Source organism: Botrytis cinerea, chromosome 10, assembly GCF_000143535.2.
Source record: "Botrytis cinerea B05.10 chromosome 10, complete sequence".
Taxonomy (NCBI): Eukaryota; Fungi; Ascomycota; class Leotiomycetes; order Helotiales; family Sclerotiniaceae; genus Botrytis; species Botrytis cinerea.
In genome coordinates, this window is record NC_037319.1 from 567936 (window position 1) to 587902 (window position 19967).

The 19967-nt window shown below is 41.9% G+C and overlaps 6 protein-coding genes across 6 annotated transcripts; 4 read left to right on the forward strand and 2 right to left on the reverse strand.

The window, feature by feature from the left end:
• The first annotated feature begins 206 nt into the window (after positions 1–206).
• BCIN_10g01490 (hypothetical protein) lies at positions 207–3129 on the forward strand. Its single transcript, XM_001555655.2, has 5 exons — positions 207–1084; positions 1138–1234; positions 1288–1350; positions 1406–1786; positions 1847–3129. Exons 1-5 carry the CDS (start codon positions 991–993, stop codon positions 2793–2795), a joined length of 1584 nt encoding a protein of 527 aa, XP_001555705.1. The 5' UTR covers positions 207–990; the 3' UTR covers positions 2796–3129.
• A 2485-nt stretch (positions 3130–5614) lies between these two features.
• BCIN_10g01500 (hypothetical protein) lies at positions 5615–9643 on the forward strand. The gene is made up of 3 exons (XM_024695453.1): positions 5615–5991; positions 6066–8066; positions 8258–9643. The coding sequence occupies exons 2-3, from the start codon at positions 7958–7960 to the stop codon at positions 8596–8598; spliced, it is 450 nt and encodes a 149-aa protein (XP_024551247.1). The 5' UTR covers positions 5615–5991; positions 6066–7957; the 3' UTR covers positions 8599–9643.
• Positions 9644–9727: 84 nt separating this feature from the next.
• BCIN_10g01510 (hypothetical protein) lies at positions 9728–11689 on the reverse strand. Its single transcript, XM_001555652.2, has one exon. It carries the CDS (start codon positions 11055–11057, stop codon positions 9939–9941), a length of 1119 nt encoding a protein of 372 aa, XP_001555702.1. The 5' UTR covers positions 11058–11689; the 3' UTR covers positions 9728–9938.
• A 522-nt stretch (positions 11690–12211) lies between these two features.
• Positions 12212–14882, reverse strand: Bcelp3. The gene is made up of 2 exons (XM_001555651.2): positions 14382–14882; positions 12212–14332 (listed from the first exon to the last, which is right to left on the reverse strand). The coding sequence occupies exons 1-2, from the start codon at positions 14686–14688 to the stop codon at positions 12894–12896; spliced, it is 1746 nt and encodes a 581-aa protein (XP_001555701.1). The 5' UTR covers positions 14689–14882; the 3' UTR covers positions 12212–12893.
• A 73-nt stretch (positions 14883–14955) lies between these two features.
• BCIN_10g01530 (hypothetical protein) lies at positions 14956–16673 on the forward strand. Its single transcript, XM_001555650.2, has 7 exons — positions 14956–15236; positions 15298–15326; positions 15381–15507; positions 15581–15643; positions 15700–15725; positions 15774–16217; positions 16269–16673. The coding sequence occupies exons 1-7, from the start codon at positions 15076–15078 to the stop codon at positions 16406–16408; spliced, it is 990 nt and encodes a 329-aa protein (XP_001555700.1). The 5' UTR covers positions 14956–15075; the 3' UTR covers positions 16409–16673.
• An 82-nt stretch (positions 16674–16755) lies between these two features.
• Bcapm4 lies at positions 16756–18710 on the forward strand. Its single transcript, XM_001555649.2, has 3 exons — positions 16756–17375; positions 17439–18408; positions 18458–18710. The coding sequence occupies exons 1-3, from the start codon at positions 17039–17041 to the stop codon at positions 18462–18464; spliced, it is 1314 nt and encodes a 437-aa protein (XP_001555699.1). The 5' UTR covers positions 16756–17038; the 3' UTR covers positions 18465–18710.
• Positions 18711–19967: the final 1257 nt, after the last annotated feature.

A 19967-nucleotide genomic window follows, 5' to 3' on the forward strand; every position in this document is an offset into this window, starting at 1 on the left:
AGCAGGTACTCGAAAAAAAAAAAATGCATTGACTTCTGAAACGTGGGTCTCTTGTAGTACTAAATGGGGACATCTATTCGTCCTTATTTTTCGAAAGCCTGAAGCCGATTGGTTCAATCTAATCTAAAAGCCCGTGAAGCTTACAAGTACTTTGTTTTCAAATCACCGCCAAGCTGTCAACTTATCTTTTCAAACACCATTGCCTCGTCAGCAATTGCACTTTCCAATACTTCAAACTTCGGATCCACGTCTCCCAAACAAAAATTGTTAAAAATATAGCATCTTTCTTCTTTCTTTCTACTTTCCTTTTCTAAAAATCTTCTAGCAGGCAATACCTTGCAGGTTTTCTTCACTTCAGACGATGCTTGAAGCTACAAATGACGAGTATCATGCAATGAACCTGGTCACTTCGACGTTATCCTCATGATAACCGTTTCTTTTGGCAGCCGCTACGACTGACGTTCTTAGATTGCTATTCTGAGAACCCCCAATCGAATAGATAAGTCCACCAAGTCCACATCCCGTACAAATGGGGACGCCGCGGCTCCGCTATCGTCGCTCTCAATGTAGACCAGTGGTCAATCTCAGCCTGAAACTTGTGGATCATTGAATCTATATGAATATTGATGAGAAAAGCTTGGAGCAAGGCACATGGGATACAGCGATGGGTGTTGATTTTGGGAGTTATTTCCACTTTTTTCCCTTCTGTTAAGTATTGATCGATTGTGCAGTGATGGGAACCTTTTTCTTCTCACCGTACATTCATCAATATTCTTTTCTACCTACCTCCTTTTCTCTTCTCAATCCATCTTCGGCACATCGCTGGCGAGTCCGTTAAGACTTTTCTTCGATTCCTTAGAATTCCATTCTCTTTATTGTTTTATTGTTTGCTGCGTATACTTGGAATCATTCGGTTGATTCGATTGAAGTTTGATACTTTGTTTCCTTTTATTTTATTTGTTAAGAAAATCCATCTGTTATTCTGTCAAAATGGTTGGATGGGGTGTTCTTCAGGATCCTAGGTATCCAAACATTCCTGGAACTGTAAATCTTGGTGAAAATACTGCTGGAGCTGACGGTTCATGTGAGTGTATACAATCTTTGTGTAACTAGCCGAATTTACTAACATTATATTAGCAAAAGAAGGGAATTGGGATTATGTTGAGCCAAAGAAGAGGGGTGAGATCGTTCTCAATCCTCAGCCTTCTGAAAGTCCTAATGATCCTCTCAATTGGTATGTTTGCATGTTACCATTACTAGAAAGTCTTTCCACTAACATGTTGTCAGGACTACTGCTACAAAAATGGCCATTCTTCTCATCTTAGCCTTGACTGCTGGTGTCACTGTCTCGTATGTACAATCTACCCCCGTTAGATATGTAGCCCAATCTAATACAGCTTGATAGTCTCGGTCCAATGATTACTACCGGTTCTGAAGATATAGCAACAGCTTTCGATGTCTCTACAGATCAAGTCTCCTTTAACATTGTCGGAATTATGCAACTTACAACGGGTTCCGGTACATTCTTTACTGCCGCAGCAGCAGCAGTATGGGGAAAGCGTCCAGTTTTCATCATATCTACTATTGGATTGTTAGCTACCAATATCTGGGGTTTCTTTTCCAATAGTTTCATGTCACTTTCCATAATGCGAGCCGTTCAAGGATTCTGTGCTTCTCCCCTCGAGACACTCGTCAGCGCTACGGTTTCCGAGATTTTCTTTGTGCATGAAAAGGGTAAGATGTTGAGTATATGGAATTTGTTCGTTATGGGTGGTGTCAAGCTTGGGTATGTTTAATCTGCAGTAGGAATACGATCATGTTGCTTTCGAATACTAATTTTCTTCAGTCAACTCATCGCAAGTTTCATTATCCAATCCTTAGGATTCAAATTTACTTTTGGAATCTGCGCTTGCATATACGCCCTGATCATCCCCGCCATGTATTTCTTCGTACCCGAAACTCTCTACATTCCTCAAACCGATCCCCCTACCCAACTCATCGTCGATAAAACCGAAGGTCGAGTCTACGAAATTGTCCTACCAGATATGAAAAAATCCTTCACAGAACGCCTTTCCATCTTCAACGGTCGCATCTCACAAGCTAGCTTCTGGGCACTCGCAGCCAAACCAATCCCGCTCGTTACTTTCCCCGCCGTCATATTCAGTGCCTTTACTTACTCATTCTACGCCGCCGGATTAACCCTGATTGCTTTACTTCAAGACACCGTATTCAGCGCGCCTCCATACAACCTCTCCACTTCGGCCATCGGACTTACCAATCTTCCCCTCTTCGGCGTTGGACTCGTCGGCACCTTGGTTTCCGGATACTGCGCCGATTTCGTCGTCCAATGGATGACACGCCACAACAATGGTGTTTACGAACCCGAATTCCGTCTCGTGCTTATGTTTGTCGCGGCTTCTTTGTCCACTGTTGCATATATTGGGTTTGGATATTCCGTGGCAGCAGGCGCATCCATCTATGTCCCAATTGCCTTTTTGGGCGTTCAGACTTTTGCAGTTCCCTTTGCGACGAGCAGTATGTTTACATATGTTATGGATTGTCATAATCGCTTGGCACCACAAGCGTTCGTTACGATGAATTTTATCAAGGCAGTTTTGTCGTTGGTTATGAGTGATTTTGTTAACGGATGGTTTGAAGCAAGTGGTGCAAAGAGTGTTTTCACCACTGTGGCAATTGCCAACCTTGCAGTTTCCGCATTTGCGATTCCCATGTATATTTTTGGAAAGAGATTGAGGAGTAAAGTTGCTAGAAGTGCTTTCCATCAAAAATTCTAGATTTTTCGAATATTTTCCTCACAATACACCTCAAAGAATATGTTTCATTCGTTCTTCAACATCACTTTAGCAAGCGGGAATTGACAGTATGGCGCATGGGGATTTTACTTGGAAGAATGAATTTCACACGGATGGAAAGGTAACGCCGGACGTTGGGTTATGAATATATGTACATCAGGGGATGGAGTTCAAAAGGGTATTGATATCACTACCTATCCTCAATCATTCTTTTTAACAATGTACATACAATACACTACACTTAGGAATAGACCGTCATTGCATGACAAGAAAATAGAACAACCCAGAACATTCAATTAAATGAATTGGAATGTCACCGAGCCCTGAAGTTTGTACGTAGTAGATGCATCCAATATATTAAGGTTCATACCTTCATAAAAACATAGCCCCTCTGTGATGTTTGACCCTCTCTCGCTAATTTAATCGTCCGACCCTTCTTTTTGATCTCCATCTAACTAGATGCAGAGTTTGAAACTATTTATAGGAGTGTGAATTCTTGTATAAAAGATGAGATGTTCAACAACTAACGATTATTATTGATCATCGTTGATTATCATTTGTATAAAGCAGAGGTTGTACATATAGAAGAGAAAAACTGATGGCCTCAATTGAATGTAAAAAATACCGGGTTATCGGATGATCCAACCTGAAACGAACAACGCTTTTCATCTGCGAAACAGAATCGCAACCTTAAACGGGCAAGGTAGGCTTGCGATGAATCGGAGGTCTGAAAAAGACGATAGGGGGAGGCATGAGCATAAAGATTTCAACGAAAAGCTATGATAGCAAATCTGGAGTCCATAATTTTGTGGATTTCGTGCGGTCAAACCCGAGACTGTGGAGAAGTATTATTTGAAAAGTCGGGGTTGATCGAAACCCTGCTGCTTTAGAAGCTCTTTTATGGTCTTAACGGACGGACTCATCACTTGTGAGAACGAGCACAAAATGTTCAAAAATGAAGACAAGTTATTCAATGAGTTTCATATTTGAGGCGGAGGTCTCCATCCATATTAACAATGTTATTGTATCGCAGTGAATCATACTCTCAGATTTAAAGCGAGATATCAAGAAAAGTGAACCACGATACTTCGAGCATAGGCTGTTACAATGTGAATATGTCCGCATGTACGCGCCTGGAAGTAGAGAAAAAGGAGTGAAGAAAAAGGCAAAAAGAGATGTCAAGTTCAGGTTCATGATCAGTGTCAAGGACTAGGGGCGAATGTACTCACTTTGCCACCACATATCCCAACTGACCACTATTCACGAGGAACAACCCGTAGCAAGCCTGCGCCAGCTTACTGCACCACAGTGGAGATCGCCGCTACACAAGTCGTCCTACCTATAGCTTTTATAGGGTTAGTTATTGGGGGAAGGTTTACGGTCTACAAGTATACCTATCCTTTTTCTCTCCTTATAACCCATGGTTTTGAGAGCATTGTACGCATCTTAGTGGTCGACCTCCAGGGATTGAACTAGAGAAGTTTGTTAACGAAATCATTCTCATGAATTTCGCGAAGCGCGTGTTTGACCACTAGACCATGAACTTGAACTTGGTAGTATTTTGAGGAAGTCATCGTGTTGGGAACTATATTGTGTTCTCCTTTGCTGGATGAGGAGGAAGTGAATATATGTGGCTGTGTCGAATTGAAGATGATGGCGAGGTCATGAGAAAAGAAGCGTGAAGCGGGGCGGCTAACGGCGGGTAAAATCGATGTTTTCTCGGCTTTCATAGTAATCGCTTAGAAGAACGTGAGAAGTTGAGAATAGGATAGGGTCGCATGTGTGGTTCCAGAGTGCTATCAATCAACATCCATCTTCGGCTTCGATGATGAAAGTACAGCAATCTTACATCTGGTATCCAAACTCAAACAATCAAACCACAATTTCCGAATCGTGTCTTATGGGTGTGACTCGTTCAAAGAGTATCGGACTTGGAAGACGTTTCGTGGGCTGGTGAAATGTGATCGCAAATGGCGTGAATGTCAGAATGTGTGTATTGTTTTGACGATTTTACAGTCCACCCCGCTACCCCATAGTTCCTTTCTCACTTCTGCACTTTGCATTTGTTCGTGCTGCGTCTTGATTCTCGAAATACCTCAGGGGTTTGACTCTGATCAGTGAGACTCGATTCCTAGCCAGTCCGCTCCGGAAAATGCGTCGCCTGCAGCAACTCCACAATCCCCATCGCGGCTCCAGATCCCGCTTCCAATCAGACATGAAGATTCTGAGCGCCGTGATGTATCAATGGTCAAGGCCAAATCTTACGCCAAGTAATACGAAAGTAGCAAAGGAGCAACTCTTGAGAGTGGGAGTTTTTCATGAACCAAAGGGAATCCGTGCAATGGCACGATGTGTTGATATACCCTCTCCGCATTTGAACACCAAACTCGCATTTCCGGGTGCACAAAAGTTTGTGCTTACTTGATTTGTGCTTTGAAGATTCAATCTCCACTGTCGGCACCACAACCGTAGTTCAAATCTTCAAGGGACGGTCCAACTCGACCTCTTTTGTCGGATTTTTCAAGAACCTTGGAAGATATCCATGACAGAAGCTGCGATAGGAAAGCACCGTTGCTAAGAATAGAACAGTGGCATCCGTAACTCCTAGGAGGAAGGAGGAAGTACGACTTTAACCAACCAGGCCACGTCGTCCCACGTGATGTGGTTACTCGAAATGGATTACCCCGCACGAAAGTCGTCTCATATGCAATGTAACATGCATGGGGTTGAGGCAAGGGGGAGAATGAGGAGAGAGACAACAACTTCACACTTCAACTTCTGATTTCCTTCAACCCATCATTGAAAATGTCGAGCAGTTTGTGAGAATTCTCGAAATCGCCTCTTGAACGAATGTTTCAACGACTCGAAACACCTGCCTCACCATCCACTCCCATTGAAACTTCTTCTGCAGTGGTCGGAGTCGAAAGCGTCGACCGGATCTGTTGATTTCGTACCTAGGTATTTCAAGTGCATGCAACTGAACGCCATCCCGATACATGTTATATAAACTATTCCATGGAAACTTTGCCCATACGATTCATTTTATTTCAATATTGAGAATGAATCCTCGAAGTTGAATACGAACTCCAGTCCACGTACGATGAACCTTCACGGGCACCTACCGCTAAAGAAATCCATCGTTGTGATGAATGCTAAAAATGTTGTCGTCCGGAAATCTGTAAGTCAAAGCATCGTCTCCCTCCTCTCTTTCATTTTGTCTTCGAAAGCTAATGTATGGGACGATGTATGAAGGGATCGCAGGCTGTCCTCGGTATTGATGATGGAATGTCGATCGGAAGAAACGGAGCCCGGAATCTATCCCTTTGATGACCGGAGGCCCTAAAAATATGTCGATTCCAGGCTTTATGCACAGCGCTCGGCAGGCAATTTTCTACCACTATTCGACACTCCAGCCAAACAATCCATACCCTTCCTATCGAATCACCCAATCGATCTCCGTCTATGTTTCGTGATTTACATATCCAGAGCAAGAAACGGTCTTGACGGCGATATCTAATCGAGCTGGCATATACTTCTATACACGTGAAGACATCGTTATGCAATATGCCTTTTGTTCATGTTCCGAAAGTAACCACGGGAAACGATTTCCTTTGGGTCCTGGTTTCAATAAGTAGTGCCCTCTAAGTGGCGGACACTTGCTTAATATTCCAGTGGCACAAGTCTTATCAGACTCTTCAAGTACCCTGCTAGCAGCTAGATCCATTAAGGTTAAATTGGGCTTACCCCCACGAAGAATTCCCCCCACTGCTGAATTTTTATACTTTTTGATTGATGAAATGATCGAAAGTGGGCAGAATTGTTCCGACTCTCAATATTCATCGCTCGTCCAGCTTAAGATTCCCCGATCTATATGGTATTATACAGGTAGTCAAAGGAATACTATACTCTAAGACGGCTAATATAAAATTATAGAGAAATGAGAAGTCACATCCATCAAATTCGCATATGAATCTTACCACGCCGGTTCACTGCCTCCAAAAGAAACCCGAAATTTTCCGACGGGATTCAGGGGCCAAGACAACAACCAACACAACAATTCCATCCAAATAAACCGAGATCATGTGCTAGAAGGAATCGTTCTACTGGTCAATTCTTGATCCATCATCAAGATCTGTTTCCTAATTCGACCCTTCTTTTCATTTATTTGCTCCTGTTAGAAGTGGGATTTGAACTGTGCAAAATGACTCGTGGCACTTTTTGGTGGATTTATGGCGCACAATAGCTGGCGTAAGAAGTCTCGGGTAAGATTCTACTACTGTGTGACTAGTTTTATTAGCAGGGATGAAAATTCAACGTCGTCCGTCAAAAAAGTATTGACGACACACACCCAATACACAGGAATCCCGAGAGAGGCAAAAAATAACATCGGGCGGTCAGACAGTACTGGAATTAGCACGAACCGATTCAAGTGAATTGAGTTCCAATTTGCCCTTTACAAAATTATTTTACTTTTTCTTCGTAACGAAGCATAAAATTCTTATGTGAGATTGACCATTCAACGGTTTGATGAGATCAGCTCGATCAGTTGCAAAAGTTTAAAGTCTACACCTGTACTCTCTATCCGGGCCCCTCTATCCAAGTGGAAATTAAATGTCCAATTTGAATCCGAGAATAGTTCTTTTTTGTAAAATCTCCACCATTCCGGTATTTTCTCTTGAAGATATCTTGCTCAGAATCCACTTTCATTCTTTTTATACCCTTTCACTACATAGCGCGGTTGTTGATATCGGATGAGATAAAACTCTCAGCCTTGCATTTCAGTCATGGTACTGTTACACCAATTCTGATAGGAGGATATCATAAATCGAGCGGGCTGGCCCACATATTGCTATTAAAATTTTAAAAATTAGTGACGGCACGATCCATATTCACACTCTTTGATCGGGAACTTCCTGAATATTCAGGAACAATTAGTTGACACCGACTTTCAAACGGAGCTAGATCAGAAAAGGTGTCCTTAGCTCGTTTTTTCTTGATTCTCCTTCCGCGCTTCCCATTCTTTCCCACACTCACACCAAGTCACAAAACTTCTTTTGCTTGTCAACACTCGAAGTCTTCCATCTCCACTCATACACCTATCTCCAAAAACCTCATTTTTGAGTTACTTCATACACATCAATACAATGGCCGCTCGTGTTGCTCCTAAGATGGCTTCCCTCATGGGATCTGCCTCCGCAAAGGTTGCCCGCCCAATGGTTCGATCCAACCTTGGTGCTGCCCGTACCTTCACTGGTAAGCTTTGAGCTTTTAATACCTTCGTGTTGTCAATTATCGATTGAGGTTTCGTCAAGCTTCAATAGCTATCAATGTAGCTTCAATTGTATAACGATTCGATACATCCATCATCGTCTTCATCATATACCTATCATCAAAATTCAATGGATAAAGAACATCTCGCTAACAAAATTTTCTTCCCCACACAGCCATGAGCAAGTCCTCCAAGACTGCTTTCCAAGCCGTCAAGCGTCAACAAACCAGCCAAATCCTCTCCAAGACCACCCAAATCTCTGCCCGCCCATACTCCTCTGAAATGGCCAACGCTCTCGTTCAAGCTTCCCAAAACCTCGGTATGGGAGGTGCCGCTATCGGTCTTGCTGGTGCCGGTGTTGGTATCGGTCTCGTCTTCGCTGCTCTCTTGCAAGCCGTTGCCCGTAACCCAAGCATGCGTGGTCAACTCTTCTCTTACGCCATTTTGGGTTTCGCTTTCGTCGAGGCCATCGGTCTTTTCGATCTCATGGTTGCTATGATGGCCAAGTTCTTGTAAATATGTCGTCATGCTTTGATGAAATGGGGAGGGGGTGTGTATAAATATGGCGGATGGAGATGGGGAATGAAGGTGGTGGTATAAATCAACGGTGCATTGTTACATCATGGGCATTGCATGCAGTTGCATATAGATGGTTTGGATCGATGATATAGAAAAATCGATGCTTCTTATAGACGGATTTCCTCTCTCCTCATCATATTAGAGCATAGAATTTCTAGATTAGACGAACATACAGACAGATGATGAATTGCCTCTCAAAGGGTAGTTCCTGTAAACTATCAATGAAGAATGTATACCAATCCCTCTTTTACCTGTGCTATGCATGTAGGATTCATTAATCTAGAACTTAGACTCGGGTCTTGGAGTATCTGGGGCCGTGGCTGGGGGATTTCCCAAACGCCAGCAGGTTGTATGTATGTATGTATGGATGTATGTATGTATGCGTTGATTTGTTTACACTTTTTCGGGATATCTCGGGTGAAAATTTTTCACTTGGTGTTTCGGGGACGTGGTTGTTGAAGGGATCCGTAATTTTCTGTTATCTATCGATAAGGGTTGAGGACGGACGGACTCTCACGGCTTGGATTTATGAGTTAGACATGGAGTGGGTAGCGAGAATGTGATGTTCACGTGATGGCTTTCATGGGTGTATGTTATCACGTGTGATTGGATGGATGGATGGATAGATTGGGGGTGGCTCAAAGGTGTGGGGATGAGGATGGGAAAGGAAGTCAGAGGGGAACTTGGAGAGAGGAGATCAGGATTGTGGAGGGCGCTTGGGAAGTCGGGTGTTGGGTGTTTGGGGGGAAGATTCTATTGTGTGCTGTTGTGAATGTATTGTTCAGTCTTTATGTGGAGGGGCAACTGCGTTTAGGGAAGTTGAGTTCGTCGATGTTTGGGGTAGGAAAATATGATGTATTTGTATATCAATAAACCCTTGGGTCTGTTTAAAAACGCTACTCAGTTAATGCGTTTGCTTTGTATCAGATGCACACGAAAAAGAAAGTAGGGAATTAAAAATGGAAGCAAGGTCTGATTAGCATGCTTGGATGAATGAAAATCACTTAATCTGAAATGTAAAACAGCATTTTCATATCGAATTGAGTTCATAAAATCGTAAATCATATGTTAAGAGCCAGGAGAATCATTCTGGAAGTAAAGACAGGTTTCCCGACAAGAAGGCCAAGAAAATAACGAAACCAAACACCGCCCGATGCAAACAACTCATCACCAAGTAAATCCCGATTTCCTAGAAGAAAAATCCAAAGAACACCACGCTATGCTATGCCAAATCTCCCCAATACGTGAACCCCTCATTCCCTCAATATTCAATCCAATCAATTAATCTCAATTGGTGCTGGTCCAAAAACAGCATTATTAGAAACCTCCAACGCGTTGGCAAAATCAGTACCCTTAGCCAAAGCAGCCAAAGTCAAGCCATTACCCGTAGCCCCATTGGCGGCACCGGCATCAAATTGGAATTTCGCAGTAAAAACAACCGTCTTTCCATCTGCTTGTAAACTGATACTTTCGAATGGTTGAACCACAGGTTTATTTTGTTGATTAACATAGACGAGCGAGAGTCCCTCGCATTTATCTCCCCAGGTGGTGGTGTAGTCTTGATCTGCGTTGAGCTGGAATGAGAAAGTAATAATGGTGTCGGAATCGATGGTGTCGGGTTGAGAAGCAGTAAGTTTCTGGAAGGTCTTGAGAGGGATGGTGTCACTGTTTGGGCAACTTCCTTCAACGATAAAATTTTGATTTAAAGCACTGAATGCGAAATCTCTGGTACTAGCTGTCAGGAAAGGAAGAGCGGATGGGATTTTGTGAAGGATTTGTCGGAAATATCCGTTTTGTTCTCCTTCTTGTCCGAGTGATGCTGCAACACCACGGATGAATTTGGAATCACCGTTTGTACCGAATACGGTTTGGATATCTCCCAAAGTACCCATAGTTACATCTGTGAAAAGAGATGCGGTAGCTATGGCTTGCTCAAAGTTGGTAACATCGAAATTGTATTGGCATGGCTGAATGATAGCATCGGTATCATTGGTGAAACGAACGATAGCTTTCTCAGCATTCAATGAATGTAATTTTTCTTGTGCGACAATTGCGTTGAGGTTTGTAAGTACTGTGTCCCTGCTGTCTTGACTACCGAATGTATAACCTGGGACATTGTTTGTGATGTTGAAGGTAAGCTCCTCGAAAAATGCAACTTCCATGTTCTCATTGAAGGCGACGAGCTTGAAATTGGTGAGACTGTCATCTCCACCGACCAATGCAGCAGGAGGAGGTATATTAGAAAGAGAACCATGGGCTGCGGTTTGAATTGCTAGTAATGGCCCTGTATTGGTTGCTGTTACAGCTTCAAGGAAGCTATTATCGACTGAGAAAGGAGCTGCAGCAACAATGGTTGAGAGGAATGAAATTCCGAAGAGAATATTTGAAGTATGCATTATGAATTATGGACTTTGAAGTTGAAATAAGAAAGAAGTATTTTCTACGAAAAAATGAGAAAAGAAATTTGTAGACCTAATGAGATTCGTAAAAAGGTATGGGGATGAAATTGTTAATGAGGTTATTGATGAAAAGAAAGTCAAAATACAAGCGTACCAAACGGTCTCCTATATAGCCAGACTATCTCCAGGTCTACTATAACACCGCCTCATACTTGTTCGTTAATTACCATATTTGTACCATACCTCTCGAGTTGCCTTCGGAATATAATTTAAGATTCGGCCGCAGTTGACATGACCTAAATTCACTTTCTCTTCAAAGCGATCCAGATACTAAAGAACGTGCTTACATGTAGGTGAGATTTGTTTGTTGAACCAATAATTAAGCAATATGTTGGAGGCGCAGAAAAAGTAGGAAGCCAGAAATAGAACCCACGCGCGGCTGTAAGCGCTCTTGAATGAACGGTATATGCCAAACTAGAGGGGATCGATTGGTAACATGTGGAATTTAGGCGACCCAGCCGACCCCAATGTTCGGATATTCTAGTTCCCGTCCGCATAGCCACCACAACATAAATGTTTTCGATAGTAGATACTGCAATAACCAATAGTCTGTCATCAATTTTTGATGCAGGAAAGGCTGTGAATGAATGCTAATAAATGTTTCAATTAAGATGATGTCAAAAAGAACACCTAGGGCTGATGTTTTCAAAAACGTGCATGGCGTAATGGAAGGAGTTGATGCCCAGATCTAGGCTAGTAACATGAGACGATAAACAAATAAGGAAGGGGGTGAAATGGATATCAAGTCGTCATGAATCTTTTTGTGAAAGACTCGTCGTCTTTTAAAGTCAATGTTTCACCCTCTTGGAACTGAGGGAGTGTTTCTCAGACAAATTATGGGACTTGGGTGAGAACAAGCGTATACTTCTTGTTGAATTCTGGGAACATGGGTAGAAAAATTTCCCCAAAAAGAAAGGAAATGCTATTGACATTCAGAGTAATCATGTATGACTTTCAAAGTGCTTGCAGGTACTACCCATGTCATTATGCAGTCAGTTACTTCCCGCATGTGTATATCAACCTTAAAATAGACACGTCAGTAGCAGACTAGAACGATGACTGTACCGCATCAATGCGCAAAGGATAGGCGATGTAGTTAGTTCGATTTATTATGGACATTCTCAAATACTAACATGCACCACAAGAAACGGTAGTTTGATTTTCGTGCATTGTATGCGAGCTAAAATACAATAGAAACTATTGGTTGTTCCATTTAACTCGAAGTATAACATTTAAGTCGGTTTGTTCTATGTATCCACAGCCTATCTCGCCTCCATATCGCATACCCAAATATTTCGGACAATGCGATGCTGACACACTAAATTGATTCAGGTAACTCAAATCAAACATCCGGCGATAATCAGAATGGCAACCAGCCATTCCGAACATGCAAAACGTTCCTTCGAAATATCGAGACTGTGAAGCGAGGGCCTTTTGGTGACGAGAGCATCTACTAGCGCACGAAAGAGTTGCAGCCACTTTCTGGGGTATCAACTGCTTCTTCTGGTGATCTTGTCGCTGTGAGAAACTCTCGACTTGAGGTTTTTATCACATCAACCTTGAATTCTGTGCTAAGCAGTAGAGTGAAAAGTCCTACCACACGTAAAAGTCTCAGAATCGAAGTATTAATACCCCGAAAACGTAAGACAACAGTGAAATTACTGCGCCAATATGATGGCTGGACGTGATAATGGCATTTGCAGGTAAGCATTGTGATGATGGATTTCAGAGCCAAGTGCAGCGACTAGACCGAGAATTTTGGATATTTTGAAATCAAAAGTCATCATCACTATCCTCGTCATCCTTTGGTGGCAGCATCTTACTCATGTAAGGACCATCCAACCAATAACCTAATCTTCGATAATAATCTCTTGTACCAACACCACTGATGACACTTATCTTCGTACTTCCATGTTCATTTCGGGCAATTCTTTCAGCTTCTTCCATGAGTAATGTACCATAACCTTGATGTTGAAACTTTCTTGGATCGCGAGCATGAACTGGAACAGCTGAACCATAAACGTGAAGCTCACGAATGATACTGGTAGGCTGTCCAGTAAGCTCGGGTCTAAAGGTGTGTGTTTTAGAACACTTTCTTAACCGAAGCAATCCAATAAGAATATCTTGCTTTGGATCTTCATATGCTAAAAATGTCTCCCATCCTTTATTTGCGGTATAATCTCTTCGAACAAGTTCAACCTGAGAAGGACGAATCTTATTCTTGACCTCATTGATACCGACTTCACGAGTTCGAACATCACGACAAGTAGTACCAAAATCCTTCATTCTACTCAACGCAAGCTCTCGAAGATTTCCATTCTCAACACCAGATGTGACCAAAGGCATTGGAATATCTCTTTGGACACGATAAATACGAGTCCACGGTGGTACAAGAGCGAGGATTCGAGCAACTATATCGATCAAGGCATTTGGTGTGTAATTCTTGTACCTGCCAGTTCTCCAGAGTTCGTATAAGCCAGTTCCACGAATGACCAATGTTGGGTAAATTTTGAGACCATCGGTTCTGAAGGCGGGGTTTTCGAAATATTCCCTAAATTGATCCAAATCTCTCTCCATTCCAACATTGGGTAAATCTGGCATCATATGACTAACAACCTTGAAGCCAGCGTCCTTCGCTAAACAAAATGTTTCTGCGACTGAAGCCACTGTGTGACCTCTGTTGGTATCTCGAGCAACATCCTCGTACAGTGATTGTACACCAATTTCCAAACGGGTGCAACCATATCTTAGCATGGCAGATAAATGGGGTTGTAAACAATAATCCGGACGAGTTTCGATTGTGATACCAACACATTTGATGTTGCTCATCTCACCAGCTTGAACTGCTTCATCTACATTATTTCCTTGATATCCACTAAGCGCATTGTGTAGCTGGGAGATAAAACCATCTCTGTAACTTTCAGATAATGACATGAAAGTACCACCCATAATAATGTATTCTACCTTGTCGACGCTGTGGCCGAGCGATTTAATTTGATCTACTCTTCCTCGAGCTTGTTCAAAAGGATCGTATCGTGCTCGGATGGCTCTCATTGATGTAGGTTCATAACCAGTATATGATTGTGTAGAATATTCGAAATCGGAATCAGGTCCACCGGGACAGTAGACACAGATGTTTCCTGTGTAGGCAATGTGAGGACATCGATGTGGTTTGCACATAACCGCGACAACCGCAATACCAGAAGCACTTCCTGACAAACTGTTAGAGTCGCAAATATTTATGCATTAGGAGATACATACTAATTGGTTTTGCGATTAACTTTGGAAGGATATATTTCTTGTAATGCTCTGGAATGGCGGCAATAATAGCAGTCAATGGTGGAATATTGCTGAGCCTGTGACGTTTCGACATTTTGGCCCTTAAACTATTCAAATTGATATCCTTCCTCGGCGCATTTGGATCCTGTTGAGATTCATGATCCTGTACCAATGCGCTAGCAATATCTGAACATGCTCTCAAGTATCGTTCATTCTCTGGAGGTAAATTAGGGTCCTTTGGCTTTCTTTGCCTATCCGACAATGTCATTGTATCGACGGTAGTGGCCATTTTGGAGTGTGTGGAGATGTAGTTGGTTCAATACCGTTGCACGTTGGGAGGGATTTTATTCGCCTTTCTTTCAAGACTTTGCGCAACCTTTGATGCTTCAAAATCAAAGCTCTTCTCGTGGTAAATCGTGAAGTTGTGAAGAGTGATGTAGTTGATGCTTTGAAGAAATCGCGGGGTTACTAAAATTAATGTTCTTGTGTGAAATAAAATTCCATTCCAAGCCAAACCACCGGAACAACCAATTAATCCGGCAAAATCGGAGGCCTTGCAAGCGATTCCGTCCGCAACAGAAGAAGCTGGTAAGAAGAAAAGAAGGAAATAATTCAAGATAAACTTCAAATCACTTTCCTGTCTTTCATATCTGACATCAATTGTCCCTCAGACAAGATGCAGGCTTTTTCAAGATGTGCCAGACCTGCGATGCAGGCTGCTATGAGAAGACAAGGCTATTCCACTTCGACCTCTGCTTATGCTGCTACCGCGGAAAACCTTCGTATCACTAAGGATACCAGAGTTATCTACCAAGGTTTCACTGGTAAACAAGGAACGTAAGTATTATCGCGAGCCTCTGTTTGGTATTGAGGAAATAAGTTGACAAATCCGCCATAGTTTCCATGCCCAACAAGCCATCGAATATGGTATGTCTTGAGACGAATAATGGGGGAATTGAAAAGGTTCTGATATGGAAATAGGTACAACTGTTGTTGGAGGTACAAACCCAAAGAAAGCTGGACAAACTCATCTCGATTTACCCGTTTTCGCAACCGTCGAACAAGCTGTAAAGGAAGCCGGTGCTACAGCTTCTGCTATCTTCGTCCCGTAAGATCTACCGCAATCGCAAAGAATCTGTGATGGAAGGCTGGATTTGGTGCTGATATAATATACTTTGCAGACCCCCTCTTGCTGCTGCCGGTATTGAGGAGGCTATCGCTGCTGAAATTCCTTTGGTTGTGTGGTAAGAATACATATCAAATTTGCATGTGATAGCACTTATACTAATTGATGATTTAGTATCACTGAGGGTATCCCACAACATGGTATGTTCATATTTGGAGTCTAAGAGGATAATTCTAATCTCAATATAGACATGGTTCGCATTACAGATATTTTGAAGACTCAAGGAAAGACACGTTTGGTTGGACCCAATTGCCCAGGTCTCATTGCGCCAGGACAATGTAAGATTGGTATCATGCCAGGGTTCATTCACAAGCGTGGACGTATTGGTATTGTTTCTCGTTCAGGAACTTTGACTTATGAGGCTGTCAACCAAACTACACAAGCTGGATTGGGTCAATCTCTTGTTGTTGGTATTGGTGGTGATCCATTCTCTGGAACCAACTTCATTGATTGCTTGAAGGTATTCCTCGAGGATGAGGAGACTGATGGTATCATCATGATTGGAGAAATCGGAGGATCCGCAGAAGAAGATGCTGCCGAATTCTTGAAGGATTACAACACTGCTAAGAAGCCAGTTGTCAGCTTTATCGCTGGTATCTCTGCTCCTCCTGGACGAAGAATGGGACACGCTGGTAAGTATTTCAAGATGATACCCACTAATGACATTAACTAACACATCTCAGGTGCTATTGTCAGTGGCGGAAAGGGTGGTGCTGATTCCAAGATCTCAGCCCTTGAAGCTGCAGGTGTTATCGTGGAGAGAAGTCCAGCATTGCTCGGAAAGACTTTACATGCTGAGTTCATGAGACTTGACATGATTTAAGGATATTATTTTGTGAATAGATAAGGGGCGATGATGATGTGCATTTGGTTTTAATGGTTTTCTTCAATACCTCATTCCTGTACAGCTAGCAATTACCCTATGTGTGCCAGTATAGACTTTTATAGACTTGTGATGGAGAGATAATCTAGGCAAAGATTTCAAGTGATGAATGATGAATGATGAGTGATAATTCATACTGTATGTAGATAGCGGAAGCTACCAGATATTGATAATTCTATTCGACCTCGTTAATAAGGCTTCCTGAATCTGATATACGTCTGTTACTCTGTCTATTTGGAAGAAACAAACGGGCTACCTAAAACACACATATCTTCCAATATTCACATGAAACAAGGCAACCAAAATTTTAATTGAATCTTGTGTAGAAACATTTGAAGACTTTTGAGCTCATCATCTACATAATCATCTAACAATAATTCAATAACACACCTACTATGTTGAAAGATTTCATTTTAGCCCCTGAACACTACTGAAAGGGATGTTCGGTAAATATTGTACTGAACTGAGCTTCTACTATAGATCTACTGCACCTCGTAGCTCTCGGCTCCCCACACCTTATCCCTCGACATTTCAATAATCAAATCCTCCTTCAACTACATATAAATCAAAATGCTGTCTGGCATATTGATCTTCAATCAAAAGGGAGAGAACCTAATCTTTCGCGCATTCCGAAACGATTGTCGACCTCGACTCGCAGATGTCTTTCGAATTCAGGTCATCTCCAATGCACAAGTTCGTTCACCAATCCTTACTTTAGGAAGTACGACCTTCAGCCATGTCAAACACGAAAATATATATTTGGTTGCAATTACCAAGAGCAATGCCAATGCTGCGCTGGTCTTTGAGTTCCTCTACAGATTGATTGCGCTGGGGAAAGGCTACTTCGGAAAGTTCGACGAAGAAGCGGTTAAGAACAACTTCGTCCTGGTATATGAACTTTTAGATGGTGAGTGCAATGCGCAATTCGCAGGTATCAATTGTGCCGGAAGCTGATGAATATGCGACATAGAAATCCTGGATTTTGGGTACCCTCAAAATACAGAGACAGATACACTAAAGATGTACATCACAACGGAAGGTGTCAAGTCGGAACGAACCATGGAAGACTCGGCGAAGATTACAATGCAAGCAACCGGAGCTTTATCATGGAGGAAAGCCGATGTCAAATACAGAAAGAATGAAGCATTTGTAGATGTCATTGAAGATGTGAATCTTTTGATGTCTGCTACAGGAACTGTTCTACGCGCTGATGTAAATGGTCAAATTGTCATGAGAGCATACCTTTCCGGAACACCAGAATGCAAGTTCGGACTTAATGATCGATTGTTGTTAGATGGTGATAGTCTTTCATCTCTACCATCTGGAAATCGTATGGGTACCAAGGCCACCAAAGCAGCAGCTGGTAGTGTTACACTGGAGGATTGCCAATTTCACCAATGTGTTAAGCTGGGGAAATTCGACACCGACAGAATTATTTCGTTCATACCTCCCGATGGAGAATTCGAACTCATGCGCTATCGCGCCACCGAAAATGTCAATCTGCCATTTAAAATCCATGCCATCGTGAATGAAGTTGGTAAAACAAAGGTCGAATACAGTATTGCAATTCGAGCAAATTATGGTAGCAAGCTATTCGCTACCAATGTCGTTGTTAAGATACCTACGCCTTTAAATACTGCTCGAATCACCGATCGATGTACGCAAGGAAAAGCAAAATATGTACCAGAGGAGAATGTTATTATATGGAAGATACCAAGATTTACTGGACAAAATGAATTTGTATTGAGCGCGGAAGCTACATTAACAAGCATGACGAACCAAAAGGCATGGTCAAGACCACCATTGAGTTTGAACTTTAGCTTGTTGATGTTTACAAGTTCAGGACTATTGGTTAGATATCTAAAGGTTTTCGAGAAGAATAATTACTCAAGTGTAAAATGGGTCAGATATATGACTAGAGCAGGGTCTTATGAGATACGGTAAGTTTGAATCCTAATGATATACAAAGACTTTACTGACAATTTTCAGGTTTTAATCAAAGGTATCATTCGGGATGGAGTTTTGGGAAACAAAGCATTGCCAAGGCGTCGGAGTAGAAATTGGGAATATAATACAATCTTCATGTCTTACTATGGTCATTTCTGAGGAGCTTTGCTTTGGCATCCTCATTACCCAATTCTCTAATCAAATTCTCAAACACAATACACACTCTTATTGTTTTTCTCTTATACTTGATACTGAACCACATAACAAAGTCGTCTTTTAATACTCCTCCATCTCACCCATTCCGTTATTGCTTTGACTCTATCTTTCATTTTGTCATTTGCCTACTCGATGACCCAACCCAACATTATTTCACCGTGGTAGATCTCCAGAAGCTACTGAAAGTTCAAACCCTAGATCTTTTTGGTCATACAAAAATTGACTGAAATATGTTTCTTCCCAATCCCATAAACAAAAAGTTTGGCTGCTATGCTCTCATTCAGATATTCCACGCAGCTGCTATCAGTTTCGTAAGGAGCGACGGTCTGTTGCATCTTTTTCTCCACCTTGATTTACTCCCATTCCCTAAATTTACTCTGATAGAATATCCATTTTCTGAAATTCCAACATACTGTTCGTTTCGAGGCAGTATGTCAATCAAGATGCTTACATACGAGTAGTACTCACAAAGCGTTTCATGGCGAGAGGGGTATGTATAGAAGGCATTGCTGCCAATTGTCTGCATGAGGTTCATTGAGCTAGTCAATGTTTGTGGATACATAGCATGGCCGTTTAGAATTGATAAATGAGATTCTTATGTTAGTCATTGGGTCATCGTATGGACGCAGTGAATGACTTCAATTCAATGGCCACTGTGCAGTAACCCTAAGCGAATACGAAAGAGACTAGCTCTTTCAGTAGTCCTTATTTAAGGATTATTATTTCTTGTATGTAGCTAGTTCTTCAGACAGAATATAACTTGGCATTTAGGACCTGCCATCGTAGGTACTATGTCATCCGTATTTCTCATACAAGCAGATCCCCCCAATCACCGTTTTTGATCTGGGGCTGATGCAAGTCCACTCTTTCAATATCAAACTTTTGATTGATGTTCAACAGTTGAGTATCTGAAATATTTTTCATAGTCAGTGTTGTGAATATAAGTTGTTATAATAGCATGGAATAAGAAATTCCAATTATCTGCCTTGGATTCCCTCCATATGGTTACTGCCGAGTTATTTGATATTCTCAGAATCTTTACTCTATCCTTGCTGAGCCTTCTATTCTAGAGGGCCACTCCTAATCACTTTGTCTATATCTTAGTGTATGATTGTTAGAGGAATTTGCCATTCTTCTTTTAACCTACCTCGTTCATGTTTCTTTTCTATCGCAGACCTCACTGTAGCTATCATATCTATGCTAATAAAGATCTGGAATATCATCGCATCAACACCTTTTAATACGTAGAACATTGACTCCTCATGTTCCCTTTGAGCTTTCCTTTACGCGGAAGTCTCGTATTACGGAATGCTATGGATCGCAGATGCGATTGTAT

Bases quoted from the DNA above. Each gene is read 5' to 3' on its own strand.
- BCIN_10g01490 (XM_001555655.2), top strand. From the start codon at position 991: ATGGTTGGATGGGGTGTTCTTCAGGATCCTAGGTATCCAAACATTCCT. The intron at 1,085-1,137 runs GTGAGTGTATAC...ACATTATATTAG, and splicing joins TGCTGGAGCTGACGGTTCAT to CAAAAGAAGGGAATTGGGAT. The intron at 1,787-1,846 runs GTATGTTTAATC...AATTTTCTTCAG, and splicing joins ATGGGTGGTGTCAAGCTTGG to TCAACTCATCGCAAGTTTCA.
- BCIN_10g01500 (XM_024695453.1), top strand. From the start codon at position 7,958: ATGGCCGCTCGTGTTGCTCCTAAGATGGCTTCCCTCATGGGATCTGCC. The intron at 8,067-8,257 runs GTAAGCTTTGAG...TTCCCCACACAG, and splicing joins TGCTGCCCGTACCTTCACTG to CCATGAGCAAGTCCTCCAAG.
- BCIN_10g01510 (XM_001555652.2), bottom strand. From the start codon at position 11,057: ATGCATACTTCAAATATTCTCTTCGGAATTTCATTCCTCTCAACCATT.
- Bcelp3 (XM_001555651.2), bottom strand. From the start codon at position 14,688: ATGGCCACTACCGTCGATACAATGACATTGTCGGATAGGCAAAGAAAG. The intron at 14,333-14,381 runs GTATGTATCTCC...ACAGTTTGTCAG, and splicing joins GTTAATCGCAAAACCAATTA to GAAGTGCTTCTGGTATTGCG.
- BCIN_10g01530 (XM_001555650.2), top strand. From the start codon at position 15,076: ATGCAGGCTTTTTCAAGATGTGCCAGACCTGCGATGCAGGCTGCTATG. The intron at 15,327-15,380 runs GTATGTCTTGAG...ATATGGAAATAG, and splicing joins CCAACAAGCCATCGAATATG to GTACAACTGTTGTTGGAGGT. The intron at 15,508-15,580 runs GTAAGATCTACC...TATACTTTGCAG, and splicing joins GCTTCTGCTATCTTCGTCCC to ACCCCCTCTTGCTGCTGCCG.
- Bcapm4 (XM_001555649.2), top strand. From the start codon at position 17,039: ATGCTGTCTGGCATATTGATCTTCAATCAAAAGGGAGAGAACCTAATC. The intron at 17,376-17,438 runs GTGAGTGCAATG...TATGCGACATAG, and splicing joins GGTATATGAACTTTTAGATG to AAATCCTGGATTTTGGGTAC.